Source organism: Corapipo altera, unplaced genomic scaffold (assembly GCF_003945725.1).
Source record: "Corapipo altera isolate COAL_440 unplaced genomic scaffold, ASM394572v1 61281, whole genome shotgun sequence".
Lineage (NCBI taxonomy): Eukaryota > Metazoa > Chordata > Aves > Passeriformes > Pipridae > Corapipo > Corapipo altera.
Window position 1 is genome coordinate 3,157,228 of NW_020884921.1, and position 22,272 is coordinate 3,179,499.

General features: G+C 34.9%; 1 protein-coding gene and 1 long non-coding RNA gene across 14 annotated transcripts in view; both read right to left on the reverse strand.

The window, feature by feature from the left end:
* The window catches only part of PAM (peptidylglycine alpha-amidating monooxygenase), a 121,384-nt gene that overhangs the window by 17,027 nt on the left and 82,085 nt on the right, over window positions 1–22,272 (reverse strand). For 6 of the 13 annotated variants that reach the window (XM_027656829.1, XM_027656826.1, XM_027656822.1 and 3 more), the window contains exons 10-17: window positions 21,971–22,051; window positions 21,799–21,875; window positions 21,413–21,516; window positions 18,404–18,591; window positions 17,748–17,819; window positions 17,434–17,505; window positions 6,400–6,705; window positions 1,267–1,396 (exon numbers count right to left, since the gene is read on the reverse strand). In XM_027656829.1, coding sequence (XP_027512630.1) covers window positions 1,267–1,396; window positions 6,400–6,705; window positions 17,434–17,505; window positions 17,748–17,819; window positions 18,404–18,591; window positions 21,413–21,516; window positions 21,799–21,875; window positions 21,971–22,051 — 1,030 coding nt within the window. The remainder of the gene's footprint in view (window positions 1–1,266; window positions 1,397–6,399; window positions 6,706–17,433; window positions 17,506–17,747; window positions 17,820–18,403; window positions 18,592–21,412; window positions 21,517–21,798; window positions 21,876–21,970; window positions 22,052–22,272) is intronic. The other 7 variants (XM_027656827.1, XM_027656825.1, XM_027656824.1 and 4 more) reach the window with 3 other exon arrangements.
* On the reverse strand, window positions 10,192–15,974 carry LOC113953568. The gene is made up of 2 exons (XR_003529923.1): window positions 15,874–15,974; window positions 10,192–10,717 (listed from the first exon to the last, which is right to left on the reverse strand). It is a non-coding gene; the product is annotated as an uncharacterized LOC113953568 (long non-coding RNA).

The window sequence follows — 22,272 nt, forward strand, 5'->3', positions numbered from 1 at the left end:
TACAAGTACCATTCTATTTTCAAATATTTTTTTAAATTCTTTCTTCAACAACACAAAGAACAGCACTCATGTTCATGCATAGGAGGACAAAAAAACTGAATTCAGTATCAGCTTTTACGGAATACTTAAAGCCTGAGTAATACAAGTTGCATAATGCATTATCCTTTCAAATTTTATAGTCTGTATTTAAGTATACTTGAGCTGGAGAGATCACTGCTGTATGAGAAAAATGTATGAGAAGTAAATTATTGCCTTACCTGCTGCATTATGTTATTTAACTGAAAACCCAAATAACTTACTTACTTTCATAAAACACTATTCTAAGCACAATTTCTTATTATAACATTGAGAATGCTGCCCTTCCATTTTTTAGAAACTATGTTACCTTAAAATGAATTCATTGGGATTTGAAAAAAACTCCTTACCAATTAGCCTTTTAGTTATGTATATGTAGAACAGATGCTTAGAGAGAAGATAAAACCTCACACTTAAAAAGGGTACTCCATAATATTATGTTACAGGCTAATACTAATTCCTTCCGGTATCCTCTTACAATTTCATGAAAGTTTTTCAAATGTGTTCATATAAACACCTATAAAATTTTAAAGGTCAGAGACATAAGGACACTGTACAAATAAGGACAGTATTCTTCATTCAGAATGTTCTGTTCTTAAAATAATACACCTTTGAGTATATTACTTTACAAACACTAGAAAACATTTTAAAGTTTGGACATTTTTTTTTTGTTCGAGTGATGCTTAATGTAGCAAATTTTATCAAATGAGTAGAAAAAAGTCTGATTTGAGAGAGTATCTTCTAAGAATCCAATTCTGTTCAGTGTACATAAACAAAAAGAAGAATGAGGATACACTGGAGCTAGCTGTGTTTGTCTTAAACCCAAGTGCTAATAGCAGTACACCATACTAAAACATCGCTCACCCAAGCTAATTATTCCTGTTAAAACCCATGGAGAAGTAGGGATGATTAATCTTTGTGAATATCATATTAACATGGTCATACAGTTTAAGGAAGGACCAAATGTACTATGTTCTTTTCCTATGGAGTCACATTCTTACTGCCTTAAGACAGGAATCCCATCATCTTGAATTGTCAGTCGCCACTTCCATCCCGAGTCTCTGAAAGGCACTTTCAGCCAAAGAACTGAATTTTAAATGGAAAAAGAACTGTCTTTCCTTGAGAATGTCTACAAACAGCACACTCCAGTTTGACCTTCTAACTTGCCATTCATCAAGAGTCTCTACTTACTTTTCATCCCAAACATGATCACCTCTGTGGAAGATAACAAGGTTATTTTCAGGGTCCAGAGCCAACCCAGAAACTTGGCCTAGTTTGAGGTCTAACCCAGGCCACTCCACAGCCTCTTCTATGTGAAAATCTGATGAAAAAAAAACAAATAAAACCAGACAATTATGTAGCATATTTATAAAAAAACACCAAACATGGTTAACTGGCATGTGGTACAGACTATTGGGAATTACATGGACATTTTCTTACACACAGTATTTTCATTAATGCATTGCAATTTAATCCAAGCATAGTTCTAATACAGTAAAGCATTAACAAGCACTGGCATCTTGATACACATAGGATGATAGAAATGTCAAAACCACTTTTGACTCCATTTTTTTTCCTCCATCTTGTGAGGATACATGGACACAGACTCTAGAATTTTTAGGAGCTCTATAAATACTTTCTATACTGACAGATTACAAAAATATACAACTACAATCCAAAATAATTAGTCAAATTTAAATATTAAGCTATCAGTGTTTTATTAAAAATGTATAACAAATACTACGAATGACTAAATCAACTATGTAGTAGAAGTGATTGATTCATGATCTTTTTTTTTCTATAAAGTTTTTAACACTAAGAAAAACATACAGAGAAAAAAAGAAAAACAGCAAAGAGAAACAAATAAAACAGTAATTATGTGAAGTTTTTCTACGACATTTCTTACAGCCAACATATGCACTAGCTCTGGATAGTGCTCATATCCTGATTCAAATACTACATGCATAAGTAGGAAACAGATGTCTAAATCTGACTAAAAAGATGAAGAAGGGTAGAATATCTGTCATTGTTTATGGCATAACACACTGTTTTTAAGAAGAAATAGTCTACAGCTTTTGAGTAACACGAATCTGATTTCCATACTAAATCAACAGCACAGGATTCAGCAAGTGAACCACTACTGAAAGGTCAAATACTTCTTGTGCTTGCCTTAAAGTGCAAAGCTCCTCAACTAAGAGATTAATTTAGTCTCAACTTAAAAATTAATATATGAAAGATAAAAAAATGGTTACTTCAATCTCTGCTTTACGTAAAGCAGACTTACACTGATAAAAGGTAAAACCAGTTAAAAATTTTAAAAACTTGTAGAGAGTTAACTACAAGGATTATTTTCTCGCAGACTTAATGCTCAAATACTATTCATACGTGGTTGCTCTTATGTTGCTCTGGCAGTATATTGAGACAAATGAACTATATTACCAAAAATAAAAAATGTAATGACAAGAAAAATCCCCCTAATTCCAATAAAAGAAAAAAAGAAAAATTCAAAAACGCCTTCTACATGTTAGGAAATCCATCACTGCTTCCTTTCAGAAATTAATTTTTTCAGCATAATTCAGTATTTTTACAATGTATACTTTGTATGTAGGTACATATAGCCAAACTGATGCTGAATTAATAAGCAATCTCTTGGAAGTTATGTGAAACTGCTTCACTAATATTCAACGTGTTTTGATAGCATCATGCTGTACTTTTCAACTTTCTGTTCACCCAAGTTTGTGAGTTTTGCTGTGATCCTAAACACTAATCAGTGGGGTACCATCTGGGCAGGTGAAACACACTCATGAAGTGCCAGGGCATCCATGCTTTGAACAAAAGGCAGATCACACACCTTAACACAGAGCACCCAAGGACTTTGAAAGGGTTCAGCTGGAAGTGATCTTTCAATGAAAGGAAAAATTAAATGGAACACAATGTCTAAAATCTATAGGCCACCTTTGCAACCCATCTGTTGTGATAAGCATACCTCCCCTTTCATCTCACTTGGAAGAGATGCAGTCTGAGCAGTAACTACAAGGATGCAGTGGAAGGAAAACCATTCTCCACAATCTCCACAATGGAAATACAAAATCAGTGCTGAAAACCTAGTGCAAACTAGGAGATAGGAGTTTTAGATATCATAGCTAGAGCTGGTGACAGAGAAAATCTAGAGGTTTACACAAACCCAAAATAAACCTAAGGCAATTGTAGTGAATCCGAGACAGTAATCAGAAACTTCTAAAATAAGATGTTCTGCTCGGTAGAAATTTTAGCTGAACAAAAGCTCCAAGCTAAAATAAAAGCCATTAAGAAAAAAATGATATATATTCAGCCTTCTGCTCAGTTCAGCTGATCACAGCAGGTGCAGTGCCAGGTATATTCAGGGATGCTTGGATTTTGAAAGGAATAAAAAGAGGGAAATCCAGTGTCTGCTTCCTCACTTGCTCATCCCATATCAGTTCAAGCTAAATTGAAGTAAACTTGTCTATGTTTCATGTTAGAGTGCCCCTTAGTTCCCAAGCCTTTTCAAAAAAACTAGAAAAAAAATAAAAGGTTGAACACAGGAACCCTAAATTTTGGCTTCTGTAAAATTTAGTCTCCCAGAAGGCATGTACTAAAAGATTTCTGACAGATCGAATGTACAGTGAAATACAATTTATCATGAGAGCTCCAGCCTCTATACAACCTTTAGATTTCATCAAATGTTTCCACAATTGGTTAATTATTGTTACATTTTCTTTTCCCTTTGCAAGTCTCATACTGAAAGCCCTTTGATACAGGTTTATCTTGAGCCAACTAGCTTTTTACAAAATCTCACTAAATTTAGACTTCGTTTATCTAAGACTTATTACTATTTCCCTACAAAAATAAGTGGTCTACAGAATAGTTTCACGTGAGACCAAAGAAAATTACTTTTCCTATTAAAATAATTTACAATTTCTTTAAAAAGATCACCAGTTTTGTTGTAAATGAGATCTCTAAGTACTAGATCTTCCTTCTTTCAATTTAGAGTAGTTCCTTTCATACAAAAAAAATTAAATTAAGAATGACATAGATTTAGAACATCAAAGTCATCCTCTAATCCTCCACAAATGAAATATTAAAGCCTTATTTACTGGCAAAATTACAATTTGCTGTCCAGAATTCCCTGAAAGATCTTTCAAGTTTTTAGCATTACAAATTTTAAGTCATATTGCATTACTCTCTGCCACCAGAGTAGTAATTTGAATCTTGACAAATCTAAGGAAGCACTGCACAAAGAAGTTTTTAAAATTAGAAAATTACACTCTTTGCCTTAATTAGGAGTTATAATTGTACTGGTTGCATGTTAAACAACTTGACTGACTAGTGACCAGTCGCAGGGTAGCAACCAGGAAGTAGTATAAAGTTACAAACATAACATTTATAACAACTTTACTTAACATATTGGCCATTTGCTTTTTCAGGACAGTTACATGTTTAAAACTGGAATATTCGCAAGACTAAAAATATTAAACTATTTTAATTCTGGTAATTATTTAACAGTTAATTGAAATTAATTTAACAACAAAGTCTTGCCCTAAGAATACTGGGAATTTTTTCAATTCAATACAACAAAGAATTTTACAAAGGGTGCAATTTTTTTCTTAAATTAAGACAACTTTAAGTTCCACTTCTTCCTCTGAAGAGGAAAATTGTGTTATGGAAGATTTTGTTCTTACATATGTAAATACTTCCCTAAGCAGAAACTAAACGGGCTTAAAGATGTTTTTGCTACAAAAGTTCTTTTGCCAAAAGATGGCGCTGGTACATTCTTCAGGTCAGAACTTCTGTCCTTAGAAGTATAACAGACACTGAACCCCCCCCCAACAATGCTAATTAAGGAAATTTGAGTTTTCTTTTCTGCTGTATCTCAAAATTGCATCATTTGAAAGTCCTTTTATTAACTAATCCTCCACCAACAAATTACCCACGTATGAATATATGGCTACTAATGTAGCCGAGCAAATGCTTTCTGTAGTTAGAATTCATGCCATGAGATGTGCCACACTAAGCCATTTATTTAGTTCACTGAGACTTTCTCCTCTGAATCAGTGAAAACAGAAGGAAATTTTTGTCTTTGCCTTCTACATACCATGTGTTATTAGTCTGAGCTAACTGCTTTTGCAGAAATGCTCATGCACATGGCTCTTCTGAGCACTTAATTCCAGTGAGGTTTATGGAATTATTTATGATTTACACTTATGTCAGGCATATGGTAACATCCCACCTGGTTTTTTGCCCCTATGTCAACAGGCTCTGCTTTAAATGTATAGCATAACATAGCATTGGAAAGTCCCTGTCTTTACTTTTCAGTTGAACACAAATCCAGGATTTTGCTAGGCTTGATTATTGTAACAGAGTCTCATATAAGTGGAGACAATACATGTTAACATTACAAACAGAAATAAAAATCAAGTGGATTATCAATAATACACATTTGTCTACAAGAGTACTCAGAAACATCAGGCTGGGTGGTTGCAACAAAAAAGCAGGCATGTGTGGCCACAGCTTATACATACAGATGGCTTCCATGCATACATTCCAGTTTATTTTATGAAATACTTGTCATATGCTGCATTATCTGGCTTTCCACATTAGCAGGTAAGGCTAAGCACAGTCAATATCACAGAGACCAAAATGCAAGTAAAACAAACACAACAGTTCCATGGTTTCTGCTGTCTTAGAAACCTGAAGGGAAACAACTGTAATTCTAGAATAATAAAACAGCCTGTCTGAGAATATTTGGATAGTCAAGCCCAATTTGAAATCAATATGCAGAAAATTTTACTTCTGAAGAATTTTTCAGGATTAACTACCGCTCGTTCTGAATGAGAGAAAAAATATCCAATAGAATTGCAGGAATACATTTTATAAAATTGTATATCTGACAAACGAAGGTAATCAGAAAACTCATAAAATGTATTGATTATTCCATTGACCATTTAATAGTAGTTACTTGTATTAAAGTTCTTCATTTCCTGTGACTACTATATCCTGTATTTACCTTGTTTTAGTATAACTGATATAAAATCATTAAGTAAAAGTCTTCAGAGTCAAAAAATACTCTATTGTCCAGAAAGTACTGGTATTGTGCCATCAGTAGACTTTCTTTCTCGACACATGGAGGGGGAAAGAACCCCAATGAAACACCTCTAAAACGGAGGGAGAACACTTCCATAATTTGGAAAATTATCATGTAAAATACTTCCACCAAGCCTCAACTGATACTCCCTTCAGATTTTGCTAATGTGGATCACAGCTCTTACAGTGCATTTCATCGTACAAAATTAACACCTAACCCACCTCCCGTATGTTCTTTTTCCCAGCTTCCCTCACCATGTTTAGACTGTTGCAAAGAGAAATGTCTGTTTTCTGGTGGCCTCAAAGTAGACTCTAGTCTGTGAAATTTGTGAATTCTGTCTCTGAGAAGAATAGTATCGTCCCTCTCATCATGATTTGTGATCTCTCTGGCAAGATCCTTCTTTTGGACTACATTAGCAATCTCAGCTACAAGATCCGATTCTGCCTTTTCTGTAGGTTTATGCTTATGCATATGCACAACATCTTCCCTTTCTCCTAGCAGCTTGGAAAGGAGTGAATAGAAATCACCTGTACAGAAAAGAGAAAAGATAACAGGAAAGGAGGAAGAGAAATAATTATAACAAATTGTTTAACTTTAGAAAGCTTCAGCAAAATATACGGTAACAAAGTTATTCAAACAGTTATTGGCAAAAGTAGTAAAGAGGAACTGTTCCAGTCTCAGGAACTGAGTGAGTTTCTGGTATGAAAGATAAACTCAAACTGTTATTGACTTTACATCACATACAAATTCCCACTTTTACCTGATAATCTGGCATCAAAAAATCATCACCTCTGCACAAATGTTCTTGGAAACATGGAACAAGAGAAAAAAGAAAAGAGAAAGGGAAGAGAAAAAGAGAAAGGGAAGAGAAAAAGAGAAAGGGAAAAGGAAAATAGTACGCACATTTCAGTAAAAGAATATTTATGATGGAATTATCTGGATTTGCCAGGCTACTGCAGAGTTACTATATTTTCACAAAACAAAGAGGGAAAAATTGTATAGTTTTATCAATTTTTTGCTTACAAAGACAATAATAGACCATCATGATACATTTCAAAGCACATGTTTTTGAAATCTGTCATGTATAAGAAGCTTAGGCTGTAAAAACCCAAAATTTCACATTTGCAAACAGATTCCATAGCACCCACTGTAGAAAAAAGACAAACTAGTAAAACAGAATGATCCATTAAACTTGCATTTATTACTTCAGTCTGAGTCCTGTCCCTCCTCTTAATCCAAATGATAACAGTCTTTAGCCATGATATCATCTGGCAACGCAGGGAACAGTATTTTTATGCCCATAACATTCTTAGGCATCAACAAGAATTTCAGTTAATTCCAGAATAATAGCTCAAAGCACAAAAAATGAAAACAGAATTTATTAACCAAGTATCTTGGCTTAAAATCAACTGCATCATTTGAATGGAAAGAGACATTCAGTGTGCTTTAAGAGTTAATGCAAGTAGGTATACTTTTATTGCAAGTACAATTCATTCAATTAAAAATTTATATTATTCTATGGTAGGCTGTACAAGACATTTTCTAGCAAAGCAAAACTATAACTAATGAAGCTTTCACAAGAAACAAACAAACAAAAAACCAAAACAAAGGAAAAAAACCACAAAAAACCACCCAGAACCAGAAATCATCACTTGCAGCCTGGGACAGAGTAAATTAAGTCTTTTGTAATGAACCTAAAAGGATCTGTCATATTATTAAACAGTCCCACTTCAATGATTTTGAGTAGGATTCTATTCCTTGCCCTTGGAAATGAAATATCCCAGATGACATCTTCTGTCAGAAAATAATTACTGACGAAACAAGGCCCATTTCAATGAAATTAACAAAGCAAATTAGAGAGAAAATCATTAAGCTACATAACAAATATGAATTATTTGCTTCAAATGCAATTGTGAAGCTAGAGCACCCCATCATCTTAATATTGTCATTCAACGAGTCCAAGTACTGATTCAAAACAAATCCAAATATTTTAAAAGTATGATATCATAGGAGTTTTGGATAGAAACCCTATTTATTCTGAGAAAGGTTTCCAATTACATTAATCAGGTTCAATAGTCTCTACTTAAAGCATCCAATAATTGGTGCTGAAGTAGAAACACAGCTGGAATTTCCTTTACTTAGGAAACATTTGGTACTAAAATACTCTATTATTGGCCTTTTTTTCCAACATTTGAAAAAGTAAATGTGTTTCATATGTACAAATCTTTTAGTTTTATCTGTGACTGGAGACCCACAGGCCAACTGACTTCCCTACAAACAATTATTTCCAACAAGAGGTCTCAGTGGTAAAAGCAGTGTTCTGCTCAACATAACTGTGAAAAATCACCCTTTAATCAGCAAGTCTAGCCTATTTTAAACTTCAGGCCTTTTTAAAGCAAGTTTAGTGACAGTTGCCCAGTTCACCCTCTCCTATTTCTGTGCCAACAGTCTAATCAACTAACTTGCAACTAGTGGTTGCAAAAGGACAACATACTACAGTTTGTATAAAGGTTTCAGAACCCTAACTCACAGCACATATGCTCATTCTACTTGAATAAGAAGTTTGACAGCTTCGCGTTTCAGTCAAAGGCATTGCATTCTACCTCTGTTGTGCAATTGTTGCCATAAAATAATTAACTCAGCCTCCAAAATAGATACTGCATGTTGATTTAAAAAAACCCCACACAAAACAGATAAAAAAGTGCTTTAGCTTACTTGTCTGATATTAGCTCCTACAAAACAAACTGGTACAACACAGGGCTCAATAGAGGACAAGAATAAAAGACAGCAAGGGAATCCAATTTAAAAACAAGGCAAGTCCAGAGAAAAATTTTTAAGAAAAATAAAAAATTCTAGTAGTCTTTATAGAAGCTGTTAATCAGGGATTCAACTCCAAGTAGGTTAATCAGCACTGATTCAGTAATCATAAAATATATGAGGAACCTTCAAACAGTGGAGTACAGAGTAAGGCAGTTTGAGTATGTTGTTATCAGTGGCTATAAATGAGATATTTTCCAAGCTGAGCTTGTCCTGTTGGTGCTTTCATTAACTAGGGGTTCTGTAACCACAGCAGGTATTTAAGAACTGTTTGAATGTATGGAAAAAGGTGTCCCTGAGAGAGTGGAAGTGTCCTGAATTGCGATCCTTTCCTCAAGTAAATGTGTTTGAGGAAATGAGTATGAAATCTCTATACCTTAAGTCTAAAAGATATCCATCTACATATCTGCCCAGTATCTCCATATTCTTGGCATAAACATAAGGCTGAAGTCTTCTGTCAATTTCTTGGCATCTTGACCAACTCAAGAGTATTTACATAGCACAGATGTGTGCAGATGTGAAAGTGAAGAATTTAAGTTTCCCGATTACTTAATGTATGCAGCTGTAGCCTGAAGTCCACACATTGAATGGAGGTCTCATATTATTTGAGACCAACATTTTTTGGCTTTGCTCGTGATCTCTAGGCAGATTCCAATAAATTTGTAAGCAATGTAATTTTAAGAAGTAGCTCAGAATTCACTACAGATTAACTAGCAATAGCAGACTCATGTTGATTCTGATTAACAGTTGCTCTCTGCAAAGCAACATCCAGCAAACATCAAAGCACAATCTTGTGTTGCTGCTTTACAGCTGTCTTTTACCAGCTGGAACAGTTGAAAGATGTTGCTTGCCTGAAGATGCTCAGTGGGAAAGGAACAGTAGCAAGATGCAATATGTCATCTGTTTGGTCTTGTTTGAGATGAGTCAGCCTGGCCTTTAGAATGCCTGGATATGACTGGGTGAATAAACAACTTCTCTTATTGAAAAAACTGTATTCTACCAGTGCAGTGTCTGGGAAGCTGCATGATTAGGTCACTTTCAGAGAGGATACTTACAGGCACCTCTTATGGGTAAGCTATCAGAACACTTCCCTCTACATAAAAGATGATTGGTTACAAATACCTACAAGTTTACTCTCTTCTGGAAGAAGTGATAGCAGTTGAGACCAACATCTCCAGAATGAAACAATGCACAACCATATTCCAGTAAGTTTAAACTTCTGATGGTGGTTTTACACTAGCAAAACTCTTCTACAGAACAGTGTTTTGGTAAACAGTCGTACAAACAAATAAAATCATAACATTGGCAACTTCTCTGAAAAACATGAGTTGAACTTCATCTGATCTCAATACAAGGTGAGATTAGTTTAAGGTTAATAAAGCAGTTTACATATGTAATGTTTTTAGTCATGTGGTTTAGTTTTAGGTAGTCCTGTGAGGAGCAGGGAGTTGGTCTTAACGATCCTTATAGGTCTCTTCCAAATTGAGATGTCCTAGGATTCTATGTCTAAAACCAGTTCTTTTTTTTCCAGTGCTAGAGCACAAGTTCCTCAATTTGCAGTGAGCAGTCGCTGTCCGTGGTCCTTCAGCAGCACACCATTGTGCTGATGGAAGCACCAGTTCCCAGTTTAGATGAAGTATCTAGCCATGGTGCTGCAGGATCAAGCTACATAGCTGGGAATTTCAGCCACGGTAAGCCTGTCCAGAGAGCTTGAATGAGTACCTGTTAAGATACATAGGTGAAACTCATTTTGCTGCATTTTAGAGAAAAAGGCAAGACACTGTGGTGGTGTCTGAGAATTTTCATCTCCAGAATCTCTATTTTTATCATAATGCCTGCACAGTGTCACTGAGACAGTTCAGACAGGCTCCCCAGCCTGTTACTGGCATTCCAGACTTTATGTTGTTCCTTCCAAACTTATGTCTTGGTCCTATCATAATAGGATCGGGAAAGAACGTTTCATAGCTAGCTTTGGGCTTCCCAATTATCTCTGAATAAAATGGAGTGTATTCTGAGACTGCATGCTTCTTGTTCAGTGGGTTCAACTGGCAAAAGCAGTCAGGGATTCTGCCTTTTCCTAAGTTCTGAAATCATGGTCTAAATGACATGGTCTACAACTATGACTTTGCCTCACTTTAAAGCTCATGTAATGTCCATGTAATATAAATTTTCTTTGCCTTCTTTGGCTCCTAGATGAAGCTACCAAGGTCACTGTAACAGGCATACATAAGATAACATCGCTGGTATAAAAGAAGGGAAGAAAGGCATGGAAAGACATTGCATAAGTGAACAAGGTCTAATGCCTGGACATAGTTTGACATAACAGGTCAAAATAATTTCCAAAATGTCTTCTAGTCTGCTATTATTTTTCATGCAAATTGTGATCTGATCTGTTGCTTTGATGAAAGCATTGGAAAGATTCATGAGAATCAAAAAATATTAAGTAATATTAAGGCTGTTTTCTTTTTGAAGGGATTTGAGGGGCTGGAAGAAATAGATAGGAAATGAAAAGATTAAGCTACTCTAGAGATTCTTGGCCATCCTCACTGCCCTAAGTAATGCGCACTTACAGCACAGCCAAACCGACATGTCTGAAGAACCAGGAATTGCATCTGCTCTCAAGGCATTTCTAAGCAGCTTACAGAGCTAAAAAACGGATGGAAGAAAAGGTAAAAAAAAAAAAATAATTTCTCGTTTTCTGTGTCTGCATGTCCCTAACAAAGGGGTTTACTACTACTGCAATGTAAATGCACTTCCTTCAGTTTTTATTCATCCTTTTTTGTTTTTTTCTTAATCTGTCAAAATATTTTAATGTAGAAAAGTTTTGAGAGTTCAAGCACAGTTTTTAAAATCAATAGGTTATAGGAGTTTGTAACCGGGAAATGTTAAAGTTCAGTATGAAGGAAGACAAAGAATCTTCACTGAGGATTACACTTTGTTACAGATACGTGTTCATCAACAAATCAGAACCTGACACTCAAACCCAAAGCTGCTTGCAGATATCTAACTGCCCTATTCTTTTCTTTCCTTCCCAATCAGTAATAAGTTCATGACAAGTACCAATCATTTTGTTACAATAAAATATATTTATCAGCTACTGCTAGATGACTAGACTAGTAATAAACACAATGGTTTTACTACACAGGACCTTACTGTGCTTATTTGGATATATTACAGACATTGGTAATTCAGGCACAGGGTACACCAGTTCCATGCAAATTTCTATTTCATGCAGTACATACTTTTAAACACATTTAGACTCACAAAATTACATATGCGAGAGTATGTTTATTATGAAAAGTAGTTCTGCTATCTTCAATTTTTTTCTTTTAAGCATCATTATGCTTTATTTAAAAAAACCCAAAAGACAGGAAAATTATAAAAAAGGAAAACATTTTGCCAATAACAACAACAATAAATATATAATGTTGGTTTGGTTTAAATTTGTGATATGACTTCATAATTTCTCTGAACTCTTTCTATACTAATACAGTGTACGCTTTCCATTTCTTCAGACATGCTAATGATATTAAAAGCAGTTTTTGTAGTTTTCATTGATAAGTAGCCTTTATATTACAGAAAATACACAGGAAATATCCCTCTACAGTTTTAAGAACCAGAGAACATAAAGCAGGTGTCAGACAGTGAAGACTGAAATACTGAATTTAAAATTACTTCTTTCCATGCTTGTTATATTCTTTTTCTGCTGAGGTATGTGCTGAAGATGCTTTTATAGAGATTACCTTACTCTAACCAAATCAAAGACTCATCTTTTATTTACAACTTCGAGCAGGATCACTCAGTGCTGAAACAGCAAGCAAATTCTCTGAGATTCTGAATCTTCCTAATTACAATTCTTTAATGATGTGTATCGCTCTGAGTATCTTTCAGTAGCAGTTTCTTCCAAGGTTTAATTCAGTCACTTTTATCTTACTTTTGTGCTCTATTTAAGGGACCTCATATTATCTCTGAGCACCAAACATGCATCCCAAGCCTGAAAACATCCAAAGACTTTCTTGTATGTCGGGCCTTAATCTAAAATAGTCTCTAATTTCATTCTATGCAACCCACACCAATACTGGAAAGTATTTAAACTACCTACCAAACTGAGCTCCTCTGTTTTCTTACAGCCAGACACAAAATTATGACACGTTCATTTTAGAAAGTAATGTAACCCGTGCTGGCATAAAAATACACCAAGTCTCATTGGTTGATGTTCCTTGCACAGATTTGTCATATAATATTACGAAAAAAATACACCACTTCACTGAAAGTTGCTGCTCTGCTTGAAAAACTAAATACCTGCCTGCACACTGATTCTCTTTTCCTCTTCAACACCTATCCCACAGACATTGTAGGCCTCCCTTTGCATTCCCCCACCCTTTTTTTTTTTTCCTGAAGGAAGCAAAAGAGAGATGAGGCAGAAAGAGGAGGAGCTATACCTTTTTCTTCCACTTAAATCAATCGCAAATTTCTATCCCAGATACAAAAAAACTCATTCAGTACACTTTTATTGTATGAGCTTTTCACAGAAATGCACAACTCAGAACAGACATTTCAGTTTCCCAGCTCAGTAACTTTTGAATGCTGGACTCAAACTATAATGTTATTTTAAATGTATGAGGTTTAACAGGATTTCAGTTAAAACACTCAGAATGAGTCTATCTGAGACAATCCATTCTTAAGTTCACTTACATTGAACTTTCCCATTTGAACTCCTGGAATAACTTGTTCTCATGGCAATCATGAAATAATGAGGGATAAGGGAAAAAAACTCACTACACTGGCAGTACAGCTGACTAATCCTGAGAACAAAAGAACTGCTACTTTGACTCTCACTTCAGATTTCATCATCAGAGGCAAAAAATATGTAACTATCTTGGTACTAACTCCTCAGTTCCCTAAGTCAGAGAAAAGTAAAACTGTACTTTTGTACCTGTCATAATAAACATAATACTAGAAGTAAAATGAAAATTCTCTTTTCTCTCCCATATATGTACAAGTAGTGTATACAGGCCTACACGCACTCTTCCAAAACAAACCCAAAATCTAATTTTTGGTTTATATGCTGCTAGCAAATTTTTAGCTCAAGCCAACCTCGAATTTTCCTTTAAAACATTTCAACACAATTATATTTATTTTACCAGGAAAAAAATTTGCCCCTTCTGGTTCAAAAAGTTTATGAATACATCTAATGAGATACCATATTGTGAGCCAGCCAACAAACTAAGTACTGGACATCTGATTAACCATCACCTGTCTATTTCTTCCTTGTTTTAAAGAAACTACTCTTGCTATTATGTTTTTAATGTTTATATGCACAGCTTTCAGGTACACCAGCAGTGAAATTTCTCAGTAGTAAAGGCTGCTTCACTGCTTGCACACCAAAACAAACCAGAACTCCATTATACTATATTATGTCACACCTTACAGCCAGGAAAGTGATGAACAAGCAGAATGAAACACATTTTGGCCTTTTTTCCACAGGTAAAGACATATAGCACAGGTAGTGAATGTTGACAAAAAACCACCACAGCACTACTGTCTCTATTGAGTACAATTAAATCAAACTTCTACTGATGAACAAAAAATAAATATTCATAGTATTTGTTTTACTATGGACCTTGTGCTTCAGCCGGAACAGTAAACTCTCCAATATGCACAAATGTTTAAATCAGTTGCATTTCCTACAATAATTCACTTCCTATGAACAGTTTACCTTCACCATACAATGATGCTGCTGTTTCAGAAACAATATAATGAGGTCACTTTCATGAAGGTAAGTTCAGTTAAATTTTAACATGACAGGGATTTACCTTTATCTTGATGTGGAGTGGTGCTTTGCTTTGTGATGTTTACTGCCTATTTCAATATATTTGCGTTGCTTATTAATGTGCTTCTGATGAGTGAAGATAATGAAATTGAAAATTTAATGTAAAAGCCATGATAATATCTGGAGGTACCAATATAATAAACTACTTGTGGTAGGAGGTACCACTAAATCTATGCCCTTGTAAACATGTGATACACACAGTATTAGCAGGTAGATACATGGCAGGATTTTTTGTTTTCCCTTTTGAGGTAAATGCCTAGATTTAAGAATACTGACATAAAAATTGTCTCTTTGAAGACACCTCTAACCCCCAGATTTGTAAGTACCTCCATGGCAGCATAATTTAACAACTATTTCAGTTTTAGTGAAGTAACAGTGTTTACTTTGGTTACCTGAAACTAAGAATGGAAACATAAGTTGCTGCAACATAGTGAATCATAGAGGAAAGAAACACATGCAAGATAAAACACAGAATTATGGAAAAATTGTTGAAGTGCTTTCTTCAGAGCAAATCAAAAGCAGAATTTACTGAGCAACAGCTCAGCAGCAACGGAACTAATCAAAGCCTCAGTTTTAGCAGCTCTGTATTTTGTAGATAAGGTTATCACACAGAGTATGTCATGCCAGACCATAAATGGAAAGACTTACGTCCTTTACCTCAGTGAAAGTTTGAATATGTATAATGACCTTAGCCTCAGTGGCTAAGGTATTTTCTTCTTTGAAGTTTAGGAGGTCTCCCCTCGGTCCCTCCAACCTGTAGAATTTTCTTGTCATTAAGGCCTTGTTCAAATTTGGTTGATATTGGCTGACTCACTAAATTTACTTGAGGAGATGGACAAATTGGCAGCACAACTGCATAAAACTGATTGCCTCACAAAACTGACTCCAATTGCTATGTAATTTTTATAGCATTTTAGCAGACTGTTTTTACCTCCTGGTTTTCCCAGTGTATCTTATCAGGTGCTCATGTGCTTTCAGAACCAAAACACACTTTTTAAACCAGCCACCCAACTTTCCCTCTTTGGAGACAAAAACAAAATCAAACCTGATCTGATTTTTCATTTTGCTTTTTTTTTTTCTTTTTTCCTTCTCAGACATAATTCAACTGAAGTTAGAGTTGTATCAATATAAAATTGAAGACAGGCTTCTGTAAACGATGGAAGAATTTACCTTAAGCTAACAATTAAGAATATGAAATGAAATTCTCTCACAGCAACTCCTGTGTTTTGGTATGTCATATCATGAACCCAACTGATTTCAAATGGACAAAACAATGCACTGTGTTTCCATAGAAACATGTTAGATGAGGATATATACTAAACAGTGGTCTCAGTAAACCAAACTGCATTGCAGAAACACGCTTTTGAAATACATTTCAAAGACAAATGAAAAAGATTTTAAAAGCAGGACCTTGTTTCAACATTTTTTTCAAATACTAATGAATTCAATAAAACACACAGATAACCAGAACCTTGACCAAATGTCAATGCACTTATTAGTAACTTAAGGGTGAAGCAGCTTGTCAGCATAAATCTTGATGTAAATTTGGAAAAAAATAGCTCATTCTGCTCTGAAACATGCTTAAGGAGTTTGAATTGTTTTTCTGTCTTAAAAAATTCATCTTGAATTGACTAAGAAAAATTTCGGATATGTCACTGCAAATATTGTCCCTAGGTGTTCAACTTACCTTGAGTCAAGATGATTTTACACTCTAGAAGCTACTTTTTATGCAACTGTAAGTTAATTGAGTTAACTCTGCAAAGTGGCAGAGTATGTATAAAATCTAACCCCTTTGTGAGACATTACCAAAAATTCTAAACGCTGTCCCAATCTTTGCTCTCCTTAAAGGCAAAAGGAAATTTGCCTTTATTTACTCTTTGAACTTCAACACTGTTCAATTAAAAGGGTATAAACTGTAGCTGATGAGATGTCTTCTCCTTAGTGCCAAGAAAAATCTTGACACTAAAGCAGTATTTATCTAATAGCATATGACTCAAAAGAACTTTAAAGTACAGTCTTAATATATCTCTGAAACATAAATAATATTCAGAGTATTTCTTAAAGGTTTATAACAGTCCTGGATTTTTTTCTGCAACTAAGTACTACACACATTTCTGCATGAGTTAGGCATATATGCACATATACACAAATAAAATGAAAAATAATTCAGTATTAAACATTAACTGTACTCAACCCACTGCATGTACAATAATGAAGCATAAGAACATTTTCCCGTTACATATGTAGTAATACAAAGTGAGAAATCACTGAAGAGCTAAGAGCAGAGCATTACATATAGAATACATGCATACACACATAAATTATAACCCTTGTTAGAAAATTAAACAAAGAACAGAAAACCTAATGAGATTAAAATGCACTCATAAATTTTACTTGCAAGGTTAGAGATCAGCGGTAGACTATTCTTTTTTTATTATTATTTATATAGCATTAAACAATATTAGCTTCACAGAACATTGCAAATTGTATCAATTAAAGAGAAATAAATTAAAAAATTTATAACTCATTAGCAATCAGGATATAACTTATCAGTATTTTACATTACTGAGTCCTTTACTTGACATAGAAATAAACAAGTACCTACCCTGATCCAAAATCTCTTTCTCTTCTTTTTTTGCCTGCTGCAGCAAAGAACTTCTATCACCATCCTTGGTTTCTGAAAAATAGGTTTAGGATACGATGTTATCCTCTGCATGCGAAGGGAATTCAGTATCTCCGTACTGGGGAAAAAATGCCCCTCTATAATGAACATTTCGTATTTTATCTATCCATAGTAGTTGTACCAAACAATGCAGCAGTAAAAGAACTGGAATAAAAAGTTAAGATTTGTACTTAAAGCATAGAAATAGAAATAAACACAGAAATAAAAGATGTGCAGAGAAATAAACAAGCACATACCCTGATCCAAAATCTCTTCCTCTTCTTTTTTGGCCTGCTGCAGCAAGGAACTTGTATCACTATCCTTGGTTTCTGAAAAAGGGGTTTTAGGATATGATGTTAACCTCTGCATGTGAAGGTAATTCAGTACCTCCCTACTGGGGAAAAAAATGCCCTTCTGAAATGAACATATCCATTCAAAGTTTACCAAACAATGCAGCTGTAAGATTACTTCTGTATAATACTGTTGCTGCAGCTTATAATGTTCAATGTAAACATCCAATTCCTTCCATAAGGCAGTGGGATCCTAAAACTATGGAAATGTTATGATTGGGTTTTGTAGGAAATAGACAGAAGATAAGGTAAACATTAAAAAATTGTTAATATAAAGTGTAGCACAGAAAAAGAGGCCAATCTTTAGGGTACACAGCTTATACAGCTATAAAAATGTTGAAAGCTGGAAGTCAACATTAGGAAAAAATGGACAAAAGACTATGGCACACATTCCCATCAAAATGAACAGTGGAGTCCCATAATGGTTTGTTAGTTAGCAATTTGAATTTTATGCAGAATTACATTACCTCTTTATGAGAATTTTGCATATCAAAACAACACAGGGAAACACATCAGTGAGCATAAGACAACTTGAATAAAATGGATTACAAGTTATTTCTCACCTTCGTGATGCCCATGTGTCATCTTCAGCATGTCAGACTTGATTGGAACAGGAATATTTGCCTCCTGTGGAATATTTCTGAACATCTCAGGGTTTGCATTCTGAGTGCAGGTCATATATGAGACAGCATGCTTGGCTTCCATATAGTACATAATGTAAAAATTACACATTTCATCATTGGCTGTACCCCTACACAGAAAAGACGTGGCACTTAAAAAAAAAAAGGACCTGAATACAGCTGTTACTTAATTCATCCTACTTGTTTATTAGAATATTAAAAAGTAGCAATGAAATGTTTAGATGTCCCACACTAAAAAATGTAATACCTTCACTGCAGCGAATACCAAAAGTTTCTTTTGGTTTATCCTGAAGCATACCACTTTGCACATGCTCCCCACGTACCTCAGAAATTCCTAAGAATTTTGTTTTGATTCTACAGAAAATTGGCATCACCTATTTAAACTGCTCTTCCTTCTCATTTCCCCAGTATATTCCACACAGTCCACACTGTGTGATTAACTATGCACACGTTCTGATGAAATATGACAGAGCCGCACCATTCATTACATCACTATTCATACACTTCTCTGTCAATCTTGGGCAAATGCAATTTGAAATTGTTGCAAATAACATCTACGTTTGATTTCAGTGGCTATCTTCTATGACAAATCTTCGCCGTGCCCCCATGTTCACGTGTATCCGTTTATTGTCCAATCACACTGGTTCTAAAGCAGTAAAACTTAATTTCATTACATATTAAAACACCGTAAGTATCTCTTAAAGAGAATATAGCACTGTCATCTTGAGAATAACTTGTTCATAAGCTTCTGTAACAAAAACATGACTGCAAGGGGAATGACTAAACACTAGCAAAACACAGTTCTTTCATAAATGTTGTGCATGTATTTGAAACAGAAGAGGTTCTTCTGTACTGATACATAATCCTATCTTCAATAGAAAAAACAGCTGGTGCAAGGAAGATTTTTTCTGAAAAATATTACTTTGTGAAGCAGACCATACAGGACCTTTTTACAACTGTGATCTGTTCCTGTTTTTATCTCTACCATATAAGGGGACACCTTTTATTTAGAGCTAGAATCCTGACAATGAAATAAACTGGGACTTTTAAAGAAAAGTTCCCAAAACACAGGGGTTTACATTGAGATTTCTTAATTAACTTTCACAATTAACCAGTGAGCCACACTCATAAAAGAGATACAGGGGTGGCCTATTAGCTGTTTGCAAAAGACGTCAGTGCTGACTTTTCCAGCAGCATCCTGCAGAATTCATTTATTCACCATAGCAACAATAATGACACAAGCCAGAGGGGAGACAGGGGGAACAGAGGAGAAGAGACTGTTTCAAAAGGGGAGTCGGTATTTTTCCATGCATTGAAAGTTTAGCATTCCTTTGAGGCCACAAAAATGAGGCTCGGACTGGGAAAGCTCTGCTTAAGCTCTTAGAAAGCATTAACTTCACTGCTGGACCTCCAATGTCTGTCACTGTAATTGCTTCATCTTTGAAACTCCAATAGAAAAGGGGATGCGGAAACCACATGAAACCTCATTCTCCTGACACGTGTTACTGTGTCTAAGCATTTGTGGTGGTTTAATTCCAGGTGGCAACTAAGTACCACACAGGCCCTCGCTCCCCCCAGTCCTGCCTACCTCAGAGTGGGATGAAGTAAAACTTGTAGTAAAGTATAATAATAAATAAATAACACTGAATAATAGTAATACTAAAAATACCACTAATAATAGTAATAAATAATACGTTATTTATACTATATATTTATATGTGATATAACAATTATATACACATAATAAAAATAATAAAATACTAATTATAATAATAATAACGATAACTGTAATGAAAAGGACAGAGACTTCTCCTATTGAAAGCATACTAGTACATTGAAAGAAAATATCCTAATTGTCCTAAGACTGCTTCTTAAACTGTAAGGATTATTCAGCAAACAGGAACTACTTTTGCAAGTTCCAGAAATGCGGCAGAAACTTTTTGAACTTGCGAATAAAAGATCAACAATTAAATTAAGGTTTTAGATACTTTTTTTAGTGCTACAGCCTTTGTAAAAACCTCTTCTCAACTCATTTTGCCTCAGCTGTTACTCATCAGTATTTTAACTATTCACTGCAAGGCCATAAATCCATGTTGAATCCTTAACCCTCTACTGAGATACAATCTTAGGGTGCTCAGTGCACTAAAATTTCTTTCCTTGGGATGCTGCAGCACATACTCCCAGAGTGGACAGATTTCTGCAGGGTATCTTCATATCTCTACATATGCAATAAATTACAGCTCAAAGAGCCAGAAACAGTTAAGAGAATATTAATATTACATCTATTTTTAAAGCTGTATTTGTCAACTTGATCTTATAGGGCTGCGTCTGCCACCTGCAGCTGAATAGCACCACTGACTAACACCATTCAGATTTTCCTTTTTATCATTATTATTAATTTCTGGTTTGATTTTTCTTGATAAAAGCCTGTACATTTTTATATTGAAAAAAGGTAACTGGTGTATTGGTGCAAATTTTTAAGGTTAGATTTTACAACAGGTCAAACTATCAGAATTTTATAAGCTTCTATAAGCTTTCTTTCCAGAATAGTGCAGAGAAATTGGGAAGCTTTATTATTTCACTATAAACAGTCAATAATGTCACCTTATTAAAAATGTATTTTCTGGAATTGATATTCTCTATCCTTCTCTAAGTGCAGATCAGCCCAACATCTGAGTAAGGTGTTTGGCAGCAAAGCTTCACTGGAGAAATGTTCTGAACACTTCAGTGAAGTGAATATTCACGTAAGTAAAGCCAGTGAACATTGTGTAGAGTTAAATCTTGAATAGACTAGAAACAAAACAGAACATTCTGGCAGAAAATTTGTCTTAGAATTACCTTGGAAGAAGACATGAAACAAACACATTTCTTCATAGAACCAGTATCCTGGAAAAACACAGTGAGGAAATGGAGGAAACAGACAAAATTTACCCTATATGTGTCTCTGTAGTTCTGCCTTCCCCACTGAACACACATCTGGCTGCCAGGATATCATCATAGCTCACATCTACCGGATGTTCTACTGGGTAGAAAGCCTGAAAGACAGGATGATTCACCACAATCAGTGGAAGTGTTTCATATCATTTACATCAATATGCACTGATGAGAATGACAGTGATACTCATGTGAAATGGTTTTTGCATCATAATCTAATTGTGATAATAATACTTAGCAACATTCACTCCCAGTGGCACCACAACATGTACCAGTGGAAACACCAGGATGCAGATCCGTGGGCACACAATTTCCAATCCAGCTTCTCAGTTTTGAATAAAGATAATTAAAATTTACAGTTAGAATTACAAAAAACAACCAACCTGTGGTAGTTGCGGACTCTGTCTACCAATCAATGTCCATTGACCGTTTCTCACTCTGTATCCACTCACTACTTTACCTGTAAGATACAGGTGAACAAGAGACATAAACATGTGGCAGTGTCAGCATTTTTCTGTTAAGTATTTGATACTCCTGTGTTGAAACAAGACTTACCTAGTCTGTGTGTATGAACTCTGTAGGCAAAAAGGTGCATTGGAAATCTTTTGTAATGGCAGGCAATGTCTGCATCAACCACTGTTAAAATATGACAGCAATAAACAATGACAAACACATTATTTATCAAACAGAGAAAAGTAACATTACTGTACTCATTCAGTATGGTTTACAAAAAGTATACCTACACTGGACAACAGACAACTTCAAAAGATAATAGATAACATCTTATATTTCTGTAGTGTCTATCTCAAGAAATCTGCAAATAAAACCCAATAAAATATAATAAAGGTCAGTTGAAA